Below are 23,403 nucleotides of genomic sequence, written 5' to 3' on the forward strand. Positions count from 1 at the left end.
TCAGATGTAAAGGGGGAACTCTGCGGACTCAGATGTAAAGGGGGAACTCTGCGGACTCAGATGTAAATGGGGAACTCTGCGGACTCAGATGTAAAGGGGGAACTCTGTAGACTCAGATGTAAAGGGGGAACTCTGCAGACTCTGAAGTGTTCGGGTTTGGCTTGAAGAAAAGGTGGCAACCCTAGCTTTGATTGAGAGAACATTTTCCAACCAGCCTGCCTATACATGGATCAAAATTTAGCCTGACCCCGTTGAACCGTCTAATCCATGTATGGCCAGCTTTAGTCCACCTTTTCATTTTATTTTTTTTGTAAAAAGGTGAACTATCCCTTTAAGAACACACATTTGAATCTTTTTTTTTTTTTTTTTTTTAGTTTAGTGACACTTTAACTGAGCAAAAAATACTCATGTCATCTCCTCATTTTATTTCCAGAGTTTATCGTTTGTGAAGGGAGGAGGAGAGAGCACCAGGCAGGATCGCCTAGGATCATCCTATAGGTAACCAAATCTTTCCTGCTGTCCTTGGAATCACAGAGGTTGTTATCAGCGGCAGCTGCACTCCTTGCATTGTGGTTGTCAGCCTGCTGGCAGGAATGAACAGAGATCTCCTGGACAGGAGCTCCAATAATCCATCCCGCCTCTGACAACCCCGTCCGGGAAGTTTGTGTGTGTGCAATAGAGGAGAGAAAAGAGCCTGGAGAACTCCTATTAACATGAAATCATTGGAGTACAGATTACAAGTGGCCACTCCCTCCCTCCTCTACTGTCTGCTCTTTTATAAATAGCCTGCTAGTGTTGTGTGTGATTGTGTGTGTGTGTGTGTGTACTGTACACTCCTTGGACTTTGTGCACAACTTCTGTTCCCTATACTCATTGCTCTGCCCATCTCTGCTCAGTGCCCATTGCCTTCCTTCCTTCCTGCCTGCCTGCTATGGAGCTGTCCACATCACCCTCCCTGGTGGCTTATGGCTCTGTGTGGCTCTTCTTCTCCCTCCTGGTCTTTTTCAAGTTTTCCCATTCTGACATGGTCCTGACCCCGGCTCTGCTGGTCTATTTCTTCCTGCTGGTGCTGTTTGAGTGGTTCTGCCACCTGTACCTCCCCATCCTGCTAGGAATGATTCTGCTCAGTTCGGCATGCTGGTATGTTCTGAGCATCGCATCCCCCAGGAAAATGCTGCCCGTGGCCGGGAAAGCCGTGATGATCACAGGTAAGTGCTCTGCACACACTTCACTTGTTAGGCTCACCATACACGTTACAATCTCTGTACAATCAACTTTAGATCGGCCAAAACGATGTCATAGGAAGACCTACCTATACTATCCAATCAATTTGTATCCAACCAGGCAGGCCCTTGCACTTGCACAAGATCTGTATACTGTAATTCCTTGGGACGGGGCTTTTTAGAAAGCCAACATTGATTGACAGTATATCAAAAAAAGTTTTTTATGTTATATATTATGTTTTATAATATATTATGTTTTATAATATATTATGTTTTATAATATATTATGTTTTATAATATATTATGTTTTATAATATATTATGTTTTATAATATATATATTATGTTTTATAATATATTATGTTTTATAATATATATACTGTCAAGATTGATTGCCTAAAAAGTCCCATGGAATTACAAAGTATACATTTGGCACACTAAGACCCCATACACACGATTCGATTTTCTGCAGATTTTTTGTCTTCAGATTTACCAAAACCATTTAATATGAGATCAAACCTTAAGCCCTGGTTCACACTGGGTACGATTTGGAACGATTTGAGATGCGATTTGACATGTCAAATCGCATCTCAAATCGGCGGCAATGGCACTGTCCTAATCAGTGCGATGCCGCATCTGCGATTTCAAAAAGTAGTTCCTGTACTACTTTTTGCGATTTCGGGCCGCGATTTACATTAAATTGCGGCCGAAATTGCGGCCAAATCGCAGCCGCTAAATCGCGATTAAACCGCGATTTTGAATTCGCAGCAGTGTGAACCTAGGCTAAAGGGGTTGTAATGCCTCCATCTGACTTTTTTGGTCGGAAATCCGACGGACCTTATCTTTCCGACGGACTTTTGCACGGTCAAAAGTCAGACCGTGTGTTCGAGGCATAAAGGTTCGTTTTTTATTTTCTGAACAGGTTCCTTTAAGCTAGTGCATTGTTGGTTCACTTACCTTTTCCTTCCATTTCCCTTCTAAATGTTTTTTTTCTTTGTCTGAATTTCTCACTTCCTGTTCCTCCTCAGTAAGCTTGCCCCCGTCACCCAAGCCGTTCTGGCTGGGGGTTAGTCAGCGTGCACGCCCCCTCCCTTGGGACTACATCCCTGTGGGGAGACGCTGTGAACACTTTGCTGCGGTGAACTAAGCTGGAAGTGGGAGCGGGTACCTGTCAAAACCAGGTACCCCTCCCTCTCCCACCTAAATGTTTTTTTTTTCTTTGTCTGAATTTCTCACTTCCTGTTCCTCCTCGGTAAGCTGTTCTGGCTGACTAACCCCCAGCCAGAATGGCTCGGATGATGGGGGAAAGCTTACTGAGGAGAAACAGGAAGTGAGAAATTCAGACAAAGAAAAAAAAACATTTAGAAGGGAAATGGAAGGAAAAGGTAAGTGAACAAACAATGCACTAGCTCAGTGATGGCGAACCTTTTTGAGCCCGAGTGCCCAAACTCCAACACAAAACCTAATTTTTTTTTGAAGTGCCAACACTGCAATTAAACATGAATACCAAGGTTTTCGTTTAGAAAAATCAACTCGTACACTTGTCCAAACTAATTAACAGCTTTTGTTTTAAAAGAAAAACACAATAACAGAGCTTTCTATTAAACATTTTTTTTTTATTGAAAAAGATTCTCAACAACTGTACTTGTGCATGTATTTTTGGATAAGGATACATTTGCAGATCGCTGGTAAAGATGCCTTTGCTGATCGCTGGTAAGGATGCCTTTGCTAGGCATTTTCAAAGATGGCTTTGCTGGGCATTTCCAAAGATGGCTTTGCTGGGCATTTTCAAAGATGACTTTGCTGGGCATTTTCAAAGATGACTTTGCTGGCCATTTTCAAAGATGACTTTGCTGGGCATTTTCAAAGATGACTTTGCTGGGCATTTTCAAAGATGACTTTGCTGGGCATTTCCAAAGATGGCTTTGCTGGGCATTTCCAAAGATGGCTTTGCTGGGCATTTCCAAAGATGGCTTTGCTGGGCATTTCCAAAGATGGCTTTGCTGGGCATTTCCAAAGATGGCTTTGCTGGGCATTTCCAAAGATGGCTTTGCTGGGCATTTCCAAAGATGGCTTTGCTGGGCATTTCCAATGATGGCTTTGCTGGGCATTTCCAAAGATGGCTTTGCTGGGCATTTCCAAAGATGGCTTTGCTGGGCATTTCCAAAGATGGCTTTGCTGGGCATTATTAAAGATGCCTTGGTAAGGCATCTTTAAAGATGCCATTGCTGGGCATTTTTAAAGATGCCTTGTCTGGGCATTGGTAAAGATTGGTAAAGATGCCTTGGCTGGGCATTAGATGCCTTGGCTGGGCATTGGTAAAGATGCATTTGCTTACACAAGGGATAGAGATCTACAATGCTGTGATGGGTACAGGCACAGTATACTTTGCATAGCTAAAAGACATTATTGAACATAAGCAGAGGATGAGTCTAATGATCTATTGCTGGGCATTATTAAAGATGCCTTGGCTGGGCATTGGTAAAGATGCCTTAGCTGGGCATTGGTAAAGATGCCTTGCCTGGGCATTATTAAAGATGCCATGACTGGGCATTTTTAAAGATGCCTTGGCTGGGCATTGGTAAAGATGCCTTGCCTGGGCATTATTAAAGATGCCATTGCTGGGCATTTTTAAAGATGCCTTGGCTGGGCATTGGTAAAGATGCCTTGCCTGGGCATTATTAAAGATGCCATTGCTGGGCATTTTTAAAGATGCCTTGGCTGGGCATTGGTAAAGATGCCTTGCCTGGGCATTATTAAAGATGCCATTGCTGGGCATTTTTAAAGATGCCTTGGCTGGGCATTGGTAAAGATGCCTTGTCTGGGCATTGGTAAAGATGCCTTGGCTGGGCATTGGTAAAGATGCCTTGCCTGGGCATTATTAAAGATGCCATTGCTGGGCATTTTTAAAGATGCCTTGGCTGGGCATTGGTAAAGATGCCTTGCCTGGGCATTATTAAAGATGCCATTGCTGGGCATTTTTAAAGATGCCTTGGCTGGGCATTGGTAAAGATGCCTTGTCTGGGCATTGGTAAAGATGCCTTGGCTGGGCATTGGTAAAGATGCAATGACACATTTTTGTTTTTTTCATTTTAGCCCTTTGGATTCTTCTTTGCAATTCTTGTAGATTAGAATCTACAGCAGCTTCCAGACCCAGCAGAGCAGTGGGCATTTTTAAAGATACCTTGGCTGGGCATTTTTAAAGATGCCTTGGCTGGGCATTGGTAAAGATGCCTTGCCTGGGCATTATTAAAGATGCCATTGCTGGGCATTTTTAAAGATGCCTTGGCTGGGCATTGGTAAAGATGCCTTGCCTGGGCATTATTAAAGATGCCATTGCTGGGCATTTTTAAAGATGCCTTGGCTGGGCATTGGTAAAGATGCCTTGCCTGGGCATTATTAAAGATGCCATTGCTGGGCATTTTTAAAGATGCCTTGGCTGGGCATTGGTAAAGATGCCTTGTCTGGGCATTGGTAAAGATGCCTTGGCTGGGCATTGGTAAAGATGCCTTGCCTGGGCATTATTAAAGATGCCATTGCTGGGCATTTTTAAAGATGCCTTGGCTGGGCATTGGTAAAGATGCCTTGCCTGGGCATTATTAAAGATGCCATTGCTGGGCATTTTTAAAGATGCCTTGGCTGGGCATTGGTAAAGATGCCTTGCCTGGGCATTATTAAAGATGCCATTGCTGGGCATTTTTAAAGATGCCTTGGCTGGGCATTGGTAAAGATGCCTTGTCTGGGCATTGGTAAAGATGCCTTGGCTGGGCATTGGTAAAGATGCAATGACACATTTTTGTTTTTTTCATTTTAGCCCTTTGGATTCTTCTTTGCAATTCTTGTAGATTAGAATCTACAGCAGCTTCCAGACCCAGCAGAGCAGTGGGCATTTTTAAAGATACCTTGGCTGGGCATTTTTAAAGATGCCTTGGCTGGGCATTGGTAAAGATGCCTTGCCTGGGCATTATTAAAGATGCCATTGCTGGGCATTTTTAAAGATGCCTTGGCTGGGCATTGGTAAAGATGCCTTGCCTGGGCATTATTAAAGATGCCATTGCTGGGCATTTTTAAAGATGCCTTGGCTGGGCATTGGTAAAGATGCCTTGCCTGGGCATTATTAAAGATGCCATTGCTGGGCATTTTTAAAGATGCCTTGGCTGGGCATTGGTAAAGATGCCTTGTCTGGGCATTGGTAAAGATGCCTTGGCTGGGCATTGGTAAAGATGCCTTGCCTGGGCATTATTAAAGATGCCATTGCTGGGCATTTTTAAAGATGCCTTGGCTGGGCATTGGTAAAGATGCCTTGTCTGGGCATTGGTAAAGATGCCATTGCTGGGCATTTTTAAAGATGCCTTGGCTGGGCATTGGTAAAGATGCCTTGCCTGGGCATTATTAAAGATGCCATTGCTGGGCATTTTTAAAGATGCCTTGGCTGGGCATTGGTAAAGATGCCTTGTCTGGGCATTGGTAAAGATGCCTTGGCTGGGCATTGGTAAAGATGCCTTGCCTGGGCATTATTAAAGATGCCATTGCTGGGCATTTTTAAAGATGCCTTGGCTGGGCATTGGTAAAGATGCCTTGTCTGGGCATTGGTAAAGATGCCTTGGCTGGGCATTGGTAAAGATGCAATGACACATTTTTGTTTTTTTCATTTTAGCCCTTTGGATTCTTCTTTGCAATTCTTGTAGATTAGAATCTACAGCAGCTTCCAGACCCAGCAGAGCAGTGGGCATTTTTAAAGATACCTTGGCTGGGCATTTTTAAAGATGCCTTGGCTGGGCATTGGTAAAGATGCCTTGCCTGGGCATTATTAAAGATGCCATTGCTGGGCATTTTTAAAGATGCCTTGGCTGGGCATTGGTAAAGATGCCTTGCCTGGGCATTATTAAAGATGCCATTGCTGGGCATTTTTAAAGATGCCTTGGCTGGGCATTGGTAAAGATGCCTTGCCTGGGCATTATTAAAGATGCCATTGCTGGGCATTTTTAAAGATGCCTTGGCTGGGCATTGGTAAAGATGCCTTGTCTGGGCATTGGTAAAGATGCCTTGGCTGGGCATTGGTAAAGATGCCTTGCCTGGGCATTATTAAAGATGCCATTGCTGGGCATTTTTAAAGATGCCTTGGCTGGGCATTGGTAAAGATGCCTTGTCTGGGCATTGGTAAAGATGCCATTGCTGGGCATTTTTAAAGATGCCTTGGCTGGGCATTGGTAAAGATGCCTTGCCTGGGCATTATTAAAGATGCCATTGCTGGGCATTTTTAAAGATGCCTTGGCTGGGCATTGGTAAAGATGCCTTGTCTGGGCATTGGTAAAGATGCCTTGGCTGGGCATTGGTAAAGATGCCTTGCCTGGGCATTATTAAAGATGCCATTGCTGGGCATTTTTAAAGATGCCTTGGCTGGGCATTGGTAAAGATGCCTTGTCTGGGCATTGGTAAAGATGCCTTGGCTGGGCATTGGTAAAGATGCAATGACACATTTTTGTTTTTTTCATTTTAGCCCTTTGGATTCTTCTTTGCAATTCTTGTAGATTAGAATCTACAGCAGCTTCCAGACCCAGCAGAGCAGTGGGCATTTTTAAAGATACCTTGGCTGGGCATTTTTAAAGATGCCTTGGCTGGGCATTGGTAAAGATGCCTTGCCTGGGCATTATTAAAGATGCCATTGCTGGGCATTTTTAAAGATGCCTTGGCTGGGCATTGGTAAAGATGCCTTGCCTGGGCATTATTAAAGATGCCATTGCTGGGCATTTTTAAAGATGCCTTGGCTGGGCATTGGTAAAGATGCCTTGCCTGGGCATTATTAAAGATGCCATTGCTGGGCATTTTTAAAGATGCCTTGGCTGGGCATTGGTAAAGATGCCTTGTCTGGGCATTGGTAAAGATGCCTTGGCTGGGCATTGGTAAAGATGCCTTGCCTGGGCATTATTAAAGATGCCATTGCTGGGCATTTTTAAAGATGCCTTGGCTGGGCATTGGTAAAGATGCCTTGCCTGGGCATTATTAAAGATGCCATTGCTGGGCATTTTTAAAGATGCCTTGGCTGGGCATTGGTAAAGATGCCTTGTCTGGGCATTGGTAAAGATGCCTTGGCTGGGCATTGGTAAAGATGCCTTGCCTGGGCATTATTAAAGATGCCATTGCTGGGCATTTTTAAAGATGCCTTGGCTGGGCATTGGTAAAGATGCCTTGTCTGGGCATTGGTAAAGATGCCTTGGCTGGGCATTGGTAAAGATGCAATGACACATTTTTGTTTTTTTCATTTTAGCCCTTTGGATTCTTCTTTGCAATTTCATCCAAACAGGCTACAAATCTCTCCAAGACCCGTCCTCTGCTTAGCCATCGTACATTATTGTACATAAGTAAAGTATTATACTGTGCCTGTACCTCATCAAGAAGTGCTTGAAACTGTCGAAAATTAAGAGCACGAGCCATGATGTAATTCACCATTTTTGTGACATCCTTGAGGATATCGTCTAATATTTTGCTGCTTTCCTTGGCACAAAGAGCTTCTTGATGTATAATACAATGAAATTGAATGACTGGGTGCTTTGCTTCTTTGACAAAAAACTGTATGAAACCAGATGTTACCCCCACCATGGAAGGTGCCCCGTCACTAGTAACTGAAACCACTTTTTCTGGCCTTATGTCTTGTGAGACAAAAGCCTCCATCACAGCATTGTAGATATCTATCCCTTGTGTTCTTCCAGGCAAAGACAACAGTTTCATGAGCTCCTCTCTCATGGTGTCACCAACAGCATAACGCAAAATTACTGCTAGCCTTGCATGATTATTTATGTCTGTGCTTTCATCCAAGCACATGGAGTAACAGGCTGCCTTTTGTAAGTCAGTGGTGAGCTGCTGACTAACATCACTTGCCATACGCAGGACTCTATCTTTAACAGTATTTCTGCTAAGTGGCATTTCAGAGATTCGTTGCTTAATTTTGTCCTTGTTTGGAAATTCATGAAAAAGGGAATTACTCACAGCCAACATGGCCGTTTTGATAAAATCGCCATCAGAGAGGGGCTTTCCATGTTTTGCTATGCACAGTGAAATTTCAAAGCTGGCATTTGCCAGATAATTTGTTTTAGAAAGATAGTTGCAAAAACTACGATACTGGCAGTGATATCTCTTCAATTTCCCATCAAGAAACTCTTTTCTTTCAGCTACACCAAGTTCGGCAACACTTTTGTGGTTGGTATCAAAATGACGTTTGACACTAGATGTGCGAGATACCACACTTTCACTACACAGAACACATAACGCTTTCCCATTGCGTTCAATCACTCCAAATGACTGTGTCCAGGTCTCTTGGAATGATCTTCCACTATCTGTTTTTAATTTTGCTTTTTTTGATGTACTCATTTTTGGTTGTTCATGTCTACAAAAAACACAAAATGTATAAAATAAGGATGGATGAAGCACCCAATACAAATCTATCCCTACCTACCTATACCAAAAATATTATTGCAACATTTCACAAAAAAGGTAGAACAACTCACGGTTTTGTAGACAGATATACATCGTCCAATATCCTGTGAAACAAGAAGTCGCGCTGTGCCGCTGCTGACACCGCTATGCTGGGTCTGGAAGCTGCTGTAGATTCTGAATTGCAAAGAAGAATCCCAAAGAGAGGGCTGTAATGAAAAAAAAAATATGTTTTCATTGTTGTCCATAGGGACACAGGAAACTACCATAGCCCGGGGGCCAGATGTGACCCTTAGCAACTTACGTTTCTGTAATGTAGACAGATATAAGCTCAAATCGTCCAATGTCCTGTGAAACAACAAGGCGTGCTGTGCCGCTGCTGACACCGCTCTGCTGGGTCTGAAAGCTGCTGTACATTCTACAAGATTTGCAAAGTAGAATCCCGGAGAGAGGGCTGTAATGAAAAAAAAAATATGTTTTCATTGTTGTCCATAGGGACACAGGAAACTACCGTAGCCCGGGGGCCAGATGTGACCCTTAGCAACTTACTTTTTTTAATGTAGACAGATATAAGCTCAAATCGTCCAATGTCCTGTGAAACAAGAAGTCGCGCTGTGCCGCTGCTGACACCGCTCTGCTGGGTCTGGAAGCTGCTGTAGATTCTACAAGAATTGCAAAGAAGAATCCAAAGGGCTAAAATGAAAAAAAAAAAAAAGTGTGTCATTGTTGTCCATAGGCCAGGACACAGGCCCAATAACAGCAATGATGGGGGTTATATGTTTGCAAATGACACCTATGCCCAATAACAGCAAACATATTACCTCCCTCATTGCTGTTTTTGGGCCTAGGTGTCATTTGCAAACATATTACCCCCCTCATTGCTGTTATTGGGCCTAGGTGTCATTTGCAAACATATTACCCCCCTCATTTGCAATGAGGGGGGTAATATGTTTGCAAAGGACACCTAGACCCAATAACAGCAATGAGGGGGGTAATATGTTTGCAAATGACACCTAGGCCCAATAACAGCAAACATATTACCCCCCTCATTGCTGTTATTGGGCCTGGGTGTCATTTGCAAACATATTACCCCCCTCATTGCTTTTATTGGGCCTAGGTGTCATTTGCAAACATATTACCCCCCTCATTGCTTTTATTGGGCCTAGGTGTCCTTTGCAAACATATTACTCCCCTCATTGCTGTTATTGGGCCTGGGTGTCATTTGCAAACATATTACCCCCCTCATTGCTTTTATTGGGCCTAGGTGTCCTTTGCAAACATATTACCCCCCTCATTGCTGTTATTGGGCCTGGGTGTCATTTGCAAACATATTACCCCCCTCATTGCTTTTATTGGGCCTAGGTGTCCTTTGCAAACATATTACCCCCCTCATTGCAAATGACACCTATGCCCAATAACAGCAATGAGGGAGGTAATATGTTTGCAAATGACACCTATGCCCAATAACAGCAAACATATTACCTCCCTCATTGCTGTTTTTGGGCCTAGGTGTCATTTGCAAACATATTACCTCCCTCATTGCTGTTTTTGGGCCTAGGTGTCATTTGCAAACATATTACCTCCCTCATTGCTGTTATTGGGCATAGGTGTCATTTGCAATGAGGGGGGTAATATGTTTGCAAAGGACAACTAGACCCAATAACAGCAATGAGGGGGGTAATATGTTTGCAGAACAAAGTTTCCCAAGTCAGTCAGCAACTGTCAGAACACCCACCAGCGAGATTAGCTAAAGTAATTGTTCAGCAAAATTTTACATTTTAGATTGGGTGATGTTAGCAGGGCAACCCATAAAACGACCCAGGTATCCCATGTCTAAATAGTATTCGAGTAATAAGTATTCTTACCTTTGTCTGCAGCTGAATCAAACTGCGCAATGAAGAAGATGGCTTCACGAGTCTTGCAGCTCTTTCCCGCCGTGCGTCTTCTCCTCATGCTCCCAGTCACGCCCAGCAGCACGTCAGGCAGTGGATGATCTGAGAGCTCTCATTGGGTAGCAAGCTAACACGTGACCTCCGGGCGCTCATTCTAAGTTACGCCCACTCGGACACGTCACCGCTAGCACAGGGTAGTGTGGGAAATGTAGTTTCTAGTTGCGGTTGACGATTTAATTTTTTTTTCTTTGACATTTCTGCATTGTCACCGCGTGCCCACCAAAACAGCTTGCCGTGCCGGGAGCGGCACGCGTGCCACGCGTTCGCCATCACTGCACTAGCTTAAAGGAACCAATTTATAGAATAAAAAACAAACCTTTACAACCCCTTTAAGTTTCAATTTGTATGCAATCAGGCAGGTCCTTGCACTACATTTTTTTTGCTAAATCTGAAGACAAAAATCTGCAGAAAATCGAATAGTGTCTATGGGGCCTTATGCTGGCCATACACTAAAAAATCGTTTTTCGGTCAGTTAATAGGCACAAGATCGATAATCGTTGGGACATTTTTGAGCCGAAAAACAAAGTTTGGCAAGTTTCTGCCGAACGAACAATGAATTGAAAGGTTAATGAGTTTCCCCGTCTGAACTGTGGTATATTTAAAAAAACAAACAATAAATTGATTTATTTATGTCCATTGAGTGATTTATCGGTCATTACATGACGCCACTATTGTTTGCTCTCACGTCCGAATGTTCGTTTTTCGATAATGTGATCGAACAATTTTTTCGTATAGTGTATGGCCAGCATTAGGCCGCATTCACACACGATCGCGGGTGCGTAATTGGCTGCAAAAGGCAGGACGCATTTGCGATGCCATTAATTCTAATTGCACCGCGATTTTGCAGCGATTGTTACACAGAAATATACGCCGCAATCGTGGCAAACTCTGTCACCCCAAAATAAGCTCATGTTCCTTTATCATTACGATTGCAGCGCGACAATCATGGCAAAATCACGGCGCAATTGGGGTGCCATTAGAAGTAATGACATCGCAAATGCCGCCCGCGTTTTGCAGCCATTTGAAATGGTGGGGCAGAATTGCGGCGATTCCACTCACAATCATGTATGAGTGCAGCCTTAGGGGATGTTTTGGCAGCAGTTTGCTTGTTCTTTATTTCCGATTCCTATTTTCAAGCAAAATATTTTTGGTAGATCTAAAAGTGATTGTACAATCAGATTGTAACATGTGTGATGAGCTTTAGGCAGAAGACAAGAGAAAAGTCTGCACTTAACTCAACTATACAAAAATGTATTCTCTATCCTGAGCATAGGGTGACTATATAGGATTCAGGTGTCATCATCCACAGCCCCATACTCTGTGTGCTTGTAGTATTATAACCTGTCATTTCAAAATGTAATGTCACTTTAGTTTCCATAAAATCCAATGTATGTACTTGTTTGTAATTAGATTTGTTATTGACCAGCACGCAGCACATGGCTTTGTATATATGCTTCAGCCAATCACAAAGGGGGGGGCGTGACAGCCAAGTGATTCCAGCGTTATGCTCGATAGACAACAGGGAATGGAAAGGGTCGCGTTTGGCAGCGGTACTGCCCACTGAACGTGACACGGGGTATCATGTTTGTCGCAGCCAGGAAGCAAAGTCTCACGGTCATGGATGTGTATATTTGTAGTCAGGGCCGTTTGAAGGAATTAGGGGGCCCCAAGCAAAATGGACATGGAGGCCCCCCCCCCCCCTCGCACGCACAGCGCAGAACCACAGCAAGCAGAAAACCAACAGCCGGGTGGATGGAAGGGGTGATGGTGGGGCAAGATGAATCACTAGTGCCCCAGCATAGCATGACATATAAAAGAGGGCTCCATATGGTGTAGATCAACCAATGAATTCAGACGAAAAATGGTTCCTTACAAAATAGAAACCCTTTAAAAGGATAGTGCAATTCTATAGATAGTATACATGCCGATTTTCACCATTTGGTATTTGTCTTAATTCTTAGGGTCCTTTCACACGGAGCGGACCGTTTTTGTGTCCGCTCCGTGTGTCCGCCAAAGCTCAGCGGGGATCCTCCGTCATCCCCGCTGAGCTGTCGGCGGATAGGGCGGTCCCCGCACACAGTGCAGAGACCGCCCTGTCTCTGCTCTGCTCTCCCCTATGGGGGATCGGATGCAGACGGACCGTCTGTCCGTCTGCATCCGATCCGTTCCACCGGACGGAAGAAAAATAGGGTTTCTTCCGTTCGGAAAAACGGATCCCGACGCACGCGGACGTTAGCGGATGCTCCATCAGCTAACGGACGCGATCCCATAGGGATTCATTACAAGTCCGTAAACGGACTTGTAATGAGCGGACGAACGGTCCGCTAGTGTGAAAGGACCCTTAGGATTCAGAACCGATTCGTTTATGTGCGTTTAGACTTTGCAGGGGAACACTAAATAAACATTATTTATTTATAATTCATATCTTCCAGCGTGCACCAGAAGAATGTTCCTAATGATTAAAGGGGAGGTTCACCCTAAAAACGACTTTCTCTTATTACATTTGCCCCCCACATTACAATACGATTATGCCTATTAGTTTTTTTTTTTTATGCTGTACATACCTTGATACAGCATATTCACCCGTGGCTTCCGGGTTGCGAGTCCCGCGGGAGTGGGCGTTCCTAACATGCTGGTGATTGACAAAAAACGAGCTCCCCCGTTGCGATTGGTGAAAGGAGCCGAACGGCAATGCGCAGTATAGCGCCGACTCGCCGTTCGGCTCCTTTCGCCAATCGTGACGCGGCTTACCCGACGGGGGGAGCTCGTTTTTTGTCAAAACGTCAATCACCAGCATGTTAGGAACGCCCACTCCCGCGGGACTCGCAACCCGGAAGCCACGGGTGAATATGCTGTATCAAGGTATGTACAGCATCAACAAAAAAAACTAATAGGCATAATCGTATTGTAATGTGGGGGGCAAATGTAATAAGAGAGAGTCGTTTTTAGGGTGAACCTCCCCTTTAAATCTGCAGAGGAGGCTTGTTGCAAAAGGGGGCGTGTCACTGACCTGTCAAGCGTCTATGGCGTCCCGCAGTACCCAGGCGATGAGCGGCTTCCCACAGCCAGTGTCCGGATGGTCTTCAGCGGGATCCCCTTGCTGCCTCCCGGGGCCAGGACTATCGCCGCCAGGTGTCCCCACTTTTCATCCGGCCCATCCATGACCACCTCCGCCGACATCTTGCTGCGGTCCGGGCACGTCCCCTCCAGCCCCTGTGATCTATTTAAAAATGGCGCCAGTGGCGCCATCGCGTTACTGCGCGTGTGCAGGAAACACGTTTCCCTGAGCTCGGCCGGCTTCAGAACGGGCGCATGGCAACACACAGTGGGTGGAGCAAGATGGCCGCCGCTCCGGAGCTAGGCCGAAGCCGGGGACTTTCCTAGGCCGAGGCTCCGGAGCGCTCCGCGGATCCTATTCATCCTCACCGGGCCCCACTCGGCTGCGGGCCCCGCTAGTTGGGGGCCCCCTTCCAGCTCGGGGGGCCCCAAGCAATTGCTTGCATTGCCTCTCCTGTTCCGACGGGCCTGTTTGTAGTGTGTAGTAGCCGACTGCATGTAGTCTTTTAGGTGGGTGGTCAGGAGGGGGAGGTAAAATCTGCAGCTTGACCCCGTTTTTACCAGCACAAAGGCCAAACTGAATTCAGAAGTCTGTGGCCGGGATTCAGATACATTGGCGTATCTTTAGAGCGGCATAGCGCATCAGATATGCGCTACGCCAACGTAACAAGAGGGAAGTACACGATTCACAAAGCACACGCCGACAACGTTGCGCCGGCGTAACGTAAATCGGCCGGCGTAAGCCCGCCTAATTCAAAGTAGGTGGAAGGTGGGCGTGTTGTATTATAATGAAGCGTGACCCCATGTAAATGAAGCGCCGAACGAACGACGCATGCACGTGCATGTTCAGTACCACGTCGAATTTACACCATAACATACGCCGGCTCAATGCCTGTGACGTGAACGTAACCTACGCCCAGCCCCATTCACGTCCGACTTACGTAAACTACGTAAAAATCTACGCTTGTTCCGACGTCCATACTTTGCATTACCTGCGCCTCATATAGCAGGGGTAACTTTACGCCGGACGTACGCCTTACGTAAACGGCATAGCTTAATGCGACGGGCGCAAGTACGTTCGTGAATCAACGTATCTAGGTCATTTGCATATTCAACGCGTAAATCTACGGAAGCGCCCCTTGCGCCCAGCATAAATATGCACCCAAGATACAACGACGTAGGAGACTTACGTCGGTCGTATTTTGGCCAAATTCAAGCGTATCTGATTTCCAGAATACGCGGAAAGATACAACGGCGCACATTTGGACTTACGACGGTGTATCTGGAGATACGCTGTCGTAAGTCCTTTCTGAATCCGGGCCTGTGTGTACTAGCCCCTCCATTGAATCTAAACCCAAGATCTAAAAATATGTAATATTATGTAATATATATGAAATATATCACAGCTTACCATTGGATATGAGGGCTGCATTTGTTGTCTAATTCAGTGGTACTCAACCTCAGTCCTCAAGTACCCCCAACGGGCCATGTTGTGGGGATTTCCATAAAATAGCTCTTATCAATACCATGTCATTAAAGTGGTTGTTAGCCCTTATGCCCTGTACACACGATCGGGCTTTAGCCCGACCAAACTCATTGAAGGCTTATGGTGTCTGTCGAATGTTCTAAGAAGATTCGACGGAGCAGCTAAACTGTACGACGCCGCAATCGTACATTTCCGGTCGAATGTTCCGCCTACAAGCTATAGAAGAATTCTAATGTTGTATGACACTAGTAATAATTATATTTATAAAACTCAACCAACATTCGAATTCTTGTATAGCCTATGTGCTGAGCATTTGACCGGAAATGTACGATTGCGGTGTCGTACAGTTTAGCTGCTTGTCGAATCTTCTTCGAACTTTTGACAGACACCATAAGCCTTTAATGACAGATTAGACGTTTTATATGTTTTTCGCTGCTTCGTCGAATCTTCGTCGTTCGTGTCGAATGGTCTACCCCAACACTGTCTCTATAATGTCAAATCTTTTCTCTCTATAATGTCGAATCTTTTCTCTCTATGTAGAATGATTATTATTGGACTAATAGAGTTAAGGTTGGGCACATTCGACCACAGATTCGATAGACACAGATTGCTATTGTCACCGTCATGTCGAATCTTCTATCTATATCGAACTGTTGTAGCAACGAAAACGAAAATAAAGCATTTTTATGTCGAATCTTCTCGATTTTGGATTCTGCACGTTCGTTTTCGTTTGTTAAAACCATAACAAAAATACCCAAAATTCGGACGAAAATGCATTCGGACGAAGACGAATGCACATGTCTAGTATACATTGAATTCTAGTGGTGACTTACAGTATTATAACCTACTTATGCATTGCATGCTTCATATTAGGACCGATTAACTAGATTGATGAACACATCCTATTAGCATGTTCTGTTTTAGTTATGTAGGTAGGCATTCATACAAATGCACATAGAAGTGTGTCGTAGCCTATGGAAGCCTATCCGGAATTAGCTTTCAGCAATATATAGTGGACACAATAATGATATATGGCTGCTCTGATTGACTGTTAATAGCTATTAGCATTGTATTGGTATAAGCCTATTTATGTTTTATAACTATGTAGGTTTATTTAACACAATTATATACTTAGCTAACCTCCATGGGTGATGAGCTGTCAGTGTCCACACAGCCAATGTAGCAGTCTGGGGATTTGAAATCCCTTGTCTACTCCCTCTTCTTTCTTCGGGGCTTCTGGGATGGATCAGAGCAATTCTGATTGGTCAGCTCCAGCACAGGTAAGTACAGCAGTGACCAAGGGGATGAGGAGGGTGTAGGGTGTTATTTCTGAAAAGTTTCTGAAAACTTGAACTTACACCATGGAGGTAGAGGTCGATTGATATGGGTTTTTCTCTGGCCGTTGCTGATATTTAAATATCGGGGCGGCCGATATTTGAAGATCAGTGTGAGGTTATGCATGCATGCTTGTGTTTGTAGCCCAATTTTTGGCATTATTATTTTTTGTGGATGGGTCTTCTCACCCTGCACATACGCGTTCCATCAATGCCCGGGACCAGGTGGGGCCGCGTTCATGTGAAAGTCAAACATTATGGCAGCTTAAAGATGAGCCATACACTGTGTGCAGTAGTTTAATATACAGAGTTCCTCTGTAAAGCATGCTGTCCCATGTTACTACACACTTTTGCTTGATGTATATTGCATTAGGGAAGGACACTGCTGAGCACGTGCCCAGTCTAGCGTACCACTGCCACCTCACTCCTAATGACAGAATGGGGTTCCGCCCAGCACCTAGTACGGACCTCATGTGCCCTCTCACTTAACTCCTTCACTCTCCTGCACCATGTGGCTAGGTATATGGGGTCTCTGTACCATGGGTTTGGTCTCAGATAATTTTGGGGGAACCGACTGCTAGGAAACCAGGTCACCGACCCCTTTGCTACCGAAGGACCTGTCACCTTCACCAGGCCTTATGACCGGCTGCTATACACGTCCCACCAGTCTAGGGTTGCCACCTCATCCCTTTAAAACAGAACACATATGAATTACACAGGTTCTGTGGCTGATTAAGGTGGTAATTGAACTCAAGTGGAGCCCTATCTAAATTAAATTAGCCTCAGAACCTGTGGAATTCATATGTGTTCTGTTTTAAAGGGATGAGGTGGCAACCCTACACCAGTCTCTGGTTACCCGTGGCAACTACTCTCTTGCTCTGACTCTTCTGATGAGTTAACCCTTTGTAGTGACCGTGCTCCAATACCCCATGTGTGCTTTGCAGGCCCTGTTCTTCTGATAGGCCATATTCTACCATGAATAACTTCAGACCAAGCTTAGAATGACTTTTAAAGACTTCACTGAGAACTCCCTCTGGTGGCAAAGCCCATACTAATGAAATACAGTTCCATCCCTAACTGACTAAGTTAAGGCTGCCCAAGCATATATATATTTTTTTTATCATTTACAATTTTAATTGAAATTTTACATTTTTCAATACAAAAATAAGGCAGAGAGAGATAAAAGATAACTTTTACTGGATAGCGTACAAGCTTCCAATAATGAACTATGTAACAATAATTACAGACAAAAAAACAATTCACTCGACTCTGGGATATAGCCCCAAAAATGTGTACATAATGTTGTAGTAGAGAAAGTGCAGAGATCTGGATTGTGTACATAGTATCAGTATGCCCAGGAATATCTTAATATATGTAGTCCATAACTGGTGTCCTCCAAAGCTGCCAGATTCTTCTTATGTGCCGGAATTCCAAGGGACTACATGGTGCAGCAGCGATCTTTCAGCATCCCATGTGCTGGCTCTCTGAGAAGATTACAACTTTAGGCCTCTTTCTTCCTACCATACCCTACCTACCCTGAGCAGAGCCTTCCCCTTTTTATTTACAGCACAGGGGGAGGGCAGAGCCCAGAAGAGTCTGGAAAACAGAGATAGGTTTAACATTTCTCTAACCTGTGTTTTGATACGTTCATGTGCGAAAAAATCCAGCATGCTGTACATATATAACACGCATAAAAACGCCCTGCAGTAGTAAAATAGGCTCTTTGAAATGCATTGATTTTGCTTGCACATACATTTTCGAATGCAGTACAAATGCATCCGATCTGGTGTGAACGAGCTGAAGAAGATTGTACAGTCAGACTGCAGTATATCATACATGGTCAAATTTAGGGTGAATGTAGCTGTCCAGAGGGGGTAGATATCAGCATTTGCTAGGGCAATTATTTTGACCATTGCTATCTACCTCTAATATACTGCGTACAAGTTTTCCAAGTCCATTGAGCAATTATAACGTATAAACTATTTCCCACAGCAACCAAACTTCCCCAGTTTACTGTAAACAAATTAGTGAAAGAACTTTTGATCATTTGCACAATGCTCTTAGCTGTGGTCTATACCTGTGGTTCTCAACCCTGTCCTCAAGTATCCCCAACAGGCCGTGTTTTGGGAATTTCTCTAAGGCCTCGTACACACGACCGAACATGTTTGCTGAAACTGGTGCGCGGACCAGTTTCCGCAGACATGTTCGGTCGTCTGTATGGCCGACCGGACCGGATTCCCGGCCGAGCGGACAGGTTTCCAGCAGACAAATGTTTCTTAGCATGCTAAGAAACATGTCCGCTGGAAGCCTGTCCGTCGGACATGTTCGGTCGTCTGTATGACTCACCGGACATGTCCGCTCGGCCGAAAGCCCTCGCATGCGTCGAAGTGATTCGACGCATGCGTGGAAGCATTGACCTTCCAGGGTCGCGCACGTCGCCGCGTCATCGTCGCTGCCACGTCACCGCGTATCCTGTCCGCGGGGAATTTGGTCTGATGGTGTGTACAGCCATCAGACCAAATGATCCCAGCGGACATGTCCAATGAAAACGGTACGCGGACCGTTTTCATCGGACAGATCCGGTCGTGTGTACAAGGCCTTAGATAAAATAGCTGTCCAGAATACCAAGCCATTGACTGATTTAAAGCACCTGTGCAAGATAAAGGAAAACCTGCAAACACGGCCTGTTGTGGGTACTTGAGGACAGGGTTGAGAACCACTGGCTTATAGAATAAAGGTGCCACCAGACGATGGACATGGTCAGGACTGCACAATTTCTGCTGGACCGGACAGGAATCTGTCTGAGTTCTTGAATGAGAGATCTATTCAGCCTGTACCTGTAGACTCCACTGGCAGTTGGAACAAAACTGTCTGATAATTATTTTTACTACATAATATACCATACAGTTTGTGTTTGGAGACCTAGCCAAAGACACAATTACCTGAGAGTGGCTATAGCATACTGTAACGGTCACCACCGTTTACGACCTTCCATCAACCCACAACAGCTCATCTGACACTCCAACCGTCCAACAGACATCAGACATCCCATTTCCCAGAATAACGAGACTTGCTCTGTGTTCTGGTTTCAAATGCAAGACAACTTTAATGGTTAGCTCTCAAGGTTATATACAGTTTAAGCATGAAAGGAACAATCAAACTCTCCACCCACACCTCACACCCTGGGGGGGCTTCAATACACCTTCAGATGGCTAATTGCTAAACATTCCAAACATGTCGACGCCGGCCTATAATTATCATGATCTAATCACTCCACCTGAGAAGTCACATTCCTTCATTAACAGAATTCAAACAAAACACCATCACACAATGATTTCTTCTCAATCCACATCTTTAGACAGACGGTTCGTCTTCGACAGAAAGGTATTCACACCCCTGAGCAACAATAGGCTTTAAGCAGTGTTATCACACAATGAAAGGCCTTTCAAGAGCCAGCCACATTTAACATGTCAACAGTCTACACAGAGAGATGAGTCATAGAATAAACCAACACTTTGCAATATCTCCCATTGCAATATGAGCTATCAGTAATGTCCCCTGTCCTGTAATTTAGGATATAATTTCTCAGTCACCCTATGGCCCTATCGGACATAAGGTGACCCTAGACATAAGAGTTATTAATGACGCTGGCACAGGAGTACCCCTCATCCTTCCAAAGTCTCTGTTTGTCCCGAGTCATTACGTTACACATACCTCCCAACTTTTGAAAATGGGAATGAGGGACACCTATCAGCAAAAGTATGCAGGCATAGGAAACACCCTATGCCATGCCCCCTCAAAGGAGAATTGTAAAAAAAAAAAAGATTGGTTAAACCCACAAGTGCTTTTTTTTACCACTACTCTTCCCTTATATTGACTTTTTGAATTTACAAATGCAGAAATTTAGAAACCAGATGAAAGGTTTAGGGATGGAAAACACTTTTTGATAGATAAAAAGTGCATTTTATATACAGCTATATAGATCAGACCAAAATGAGGGACAAATCAGGAGCAATGCGGGACAGAGGGACATTGTTCCAAAACAGGGATAGTCCCTCAAAATCAGGGACAGTTGAGAGCTATGGCTATAGGCAGCTTGGCCAACTTGTAGCAGATTATGTAACATACATTGAGGCAACAGGTTATTCAGTGCATATTGCTGGCACAGATGGAGATTAAAGTGCATGCAATTCTGCCGTGAGGAACTATAAGCTTCAAATATACTGGTATAAACAAGGAGAATACTGTTTTTACTGGTTTTGATCAATATGGTGTATATTGATTATGTTAAAATAGAATAGGAGACTGATCCTTGATTGCTGGCTGTCAGAATACCTGAACAGCAGCTGCATCTATTTAAATGCAGCCGTTGTTTAACTGACAATTTTACACCTGGCTCTTACAATATTTCAGGTAGGTGGTCTAACGGCACCAGACCTATATCATTACCTTGCTGTAGCGGCCCTAACTAGGCTAGTGATTTGGTTCCGCCATTCCCACCTTAAGCAATGGGTTCATGTAGAACAGTCAATTGCCCCTTTCGATCTCCAGGCGCTTCCCTGGCTAGACCCTTCTGCCCATGGCCCACTCTCCTCCTTATCCTTCCTTACAGCACATTTAGTGCGTATTTGGGATAAAATGCAAACCCAATTGGGACTTTCTCCCAAAATAGGACCCATGACTCTCTTATTTGGCAATTAATTTCCTGTCATGGAGCAAGGAGGCAAACTGTTGAATATCTCAAATTCTTTACCAGTGAACTCTCCCTTTGCTGTCAAGTCTGATTCCAAAATGGCAACAATCAATTACACATTGGCTGGAATATCGGCAATTATCTTTTTTATTCAACATTTTCTTCAAGGGATGTATTTATTAGGGAATTGGATACCTTTGAATCTTTCCTTTTACAGGACACTTTACCAGATCATATTCTCTCTGCAGTATATAGGATTCTTATTTTGAAACTCCATTGGCACCTCCCAGAATTTACAGATAAGTGGAATTTAGATTTGAAGGTTCAAATTAAACAAGAAGAATGGGAGAACTTGCTTTCCCTCACTAACTATATGTCATTACCAACTAAGGAGAAGAATTTTAATGTCAGGTCACCTGTGGCCAGGTGACACGTGCACCACGTTGAGGTCAGGGATGCACCACAGGGCAGCTTTGTGTTCACCAGAGCCTCTAGTGGTGAGGATGGCCTTCGCTGCAGCTGGATCCAGGTCGCGACCCCTGGGATTCTCTAGGTCACGCTCCGCAAGGGGGAGAGGGGAAGCAGCAACCAGGACAAGCAATAGTGATGGGTAAGCCGAGGTCAGGGCAACAGGCAGACAAGGGTAACCAAGGGACAGGCAAAAGGTCAGGGTCACAGGCAAACAGGAGAAGTCAGTGACGAGCCTAAAACGGTACACAGGAAGGTAAACGTAGCACACTGCAGACAGGAACTTAAGCTAACAACAAGGTTGAACAGCACTGCAGACCTGCAGTGCAACAGTTAATATAGACTTTCTGGGATGGCCTGGGGTGGGGCCATACAGGGAGGAGAGGCCTCAGGCCTCTAATGAACACATGGAGACAGGTAAGCTGCCAGACTTTTTATTGCATATCCATGACATTTAAGCTTCTTTCTCGGTGGTATAGATGTCCGACGTTGCTCCAGCGGATATATCCAATTGTCTCAGATTTATGTTGGCGTTGTCATTCCACTAAGGGTTTGCTATTGCATATCAGGTGGGAATGTTCACCTATGCATGTTTTCTGGGGAGCAATTTTACAGCTCCATACCCCTGGAACTGGGGTGACTGTCCCCAATACGTCACAAATTACTCTGCTATCTATTTTACCTGACTTGTATAAAAGCATTTAACCACTTGCTTACTGGGCACATATACCCCCCTCCTGCCCAGGTGAAATTTCAGCTTTCGGCACTGCGTCGCTTTAACTAACAAATGCGCGGTCGTGCGACGTGGCTCCCAAACAACATTGACGTTCTTTTTTCCCCACAAATAGAGCTTTCTTTTGGTGGTATATGATCGCCTGTGCGCTTTTTATTTTTTGCGCTGTAAACAAAAAAGAGCGACAGTTTTGAAAAAAATACAATATTAATATGTACTATAATAAATATCCCAATTTAAAAAAACAATTTTTTTTCTCAGTTTAGGCCGATACGTATTCTTCTACATATTTTTGGTAAAAAAAAAAAATCGCAATAAGCGACTGGTTTGCGCAAAAGTTATAGCGCCTACAAAATAAGGGACAGAATTATTATTTTTTATTATTTTTTTTTTTTACTAAAAATGGCGGCGATCTGCGATTTTTATTGGGACTGCGACGTTATGGCGGACACTTCGGACACTTTTGACACATTTTTGGCGCCATTCACATTTATACTGCGATCAGTGCTATAAATATGCACTAATTACAGTATAAATGTGACTGGCATTGAAGGGGTTAACACTAGGGAGTGAGGAAGGGGTTAAATGTGTACCCTAATTAGTGTTCTAACTGTGGGGGAAGGGGGGTGACTGGGGGGGGGGGGGGGGTGACCGATCTATGTCCCTATGGACAAGGGACACAGATCGGTCTCCTCTCCAGAGATAGCACCGCTGTCTCTGTGTAAAACGGCAATGAGAGATGATCTCATATGTTTACATATGAGATCATCTCTCATTGGCCGCATAGATCGCATCGCAAACGGCCACTCTGATTGGCCATTCGTGGCGATCTGTGATTGGCTGTGTCCAAGGGACACGGCCAGCACAGCAGTTCCCCGCTGCGCGCTATGGAGCGCGCGCGGGGAACGCGCAAAGGGCGGACGTCAATTGACGTCCACTTGGATTTTGGGATCCGCGCTGTAGCCGTCATTTGGCTATAGCGCGAGTCCCAAGAGGTTAAAAGGGCCTTCTTAGGCATTGGCTGACGG

The 23,403-nt window shown here is 44.5% G+C and overlaps 1 protein-coding gene across 1 annotated transcript in view; it reads left to right on the forward strand.

Annotated features, from left to right (window-relative positions):
* The first annotated feature begins 600 nt into the window (after positions 1-600).
* The window catches only part of HSD11B2 (hydroxysteroid 11-beta dehydrogenase 2), a 93,891-nt gene continuing 71,088 nt past the window's right edge, over positions 601-23,403 (forward strand). The window contains exon 1 of the mRNA XM_040329079.1: positions 601-1,208. Coding sequence (XP_040185013.1) covers positions 932-1,208 — 277 coding nt within the window. The 5' untranslated portion in view covers positions 601-931. The remainder of the gene's footprint in view (positions 1,209-23,403) is intronic.

This window comes from Rana temporaria, chromosome 11, assembly GCF_905171775.1.
Source record: "Rana temporaria chromosome 11, aRanTem1.1, whole genome shotgun sequence".
Classification (NCBI taxonomy): Eukaryota; Metazoa; Chordata; class Amphibia; order Anura; family Ranidae; genus Rana; species Rana temporaria.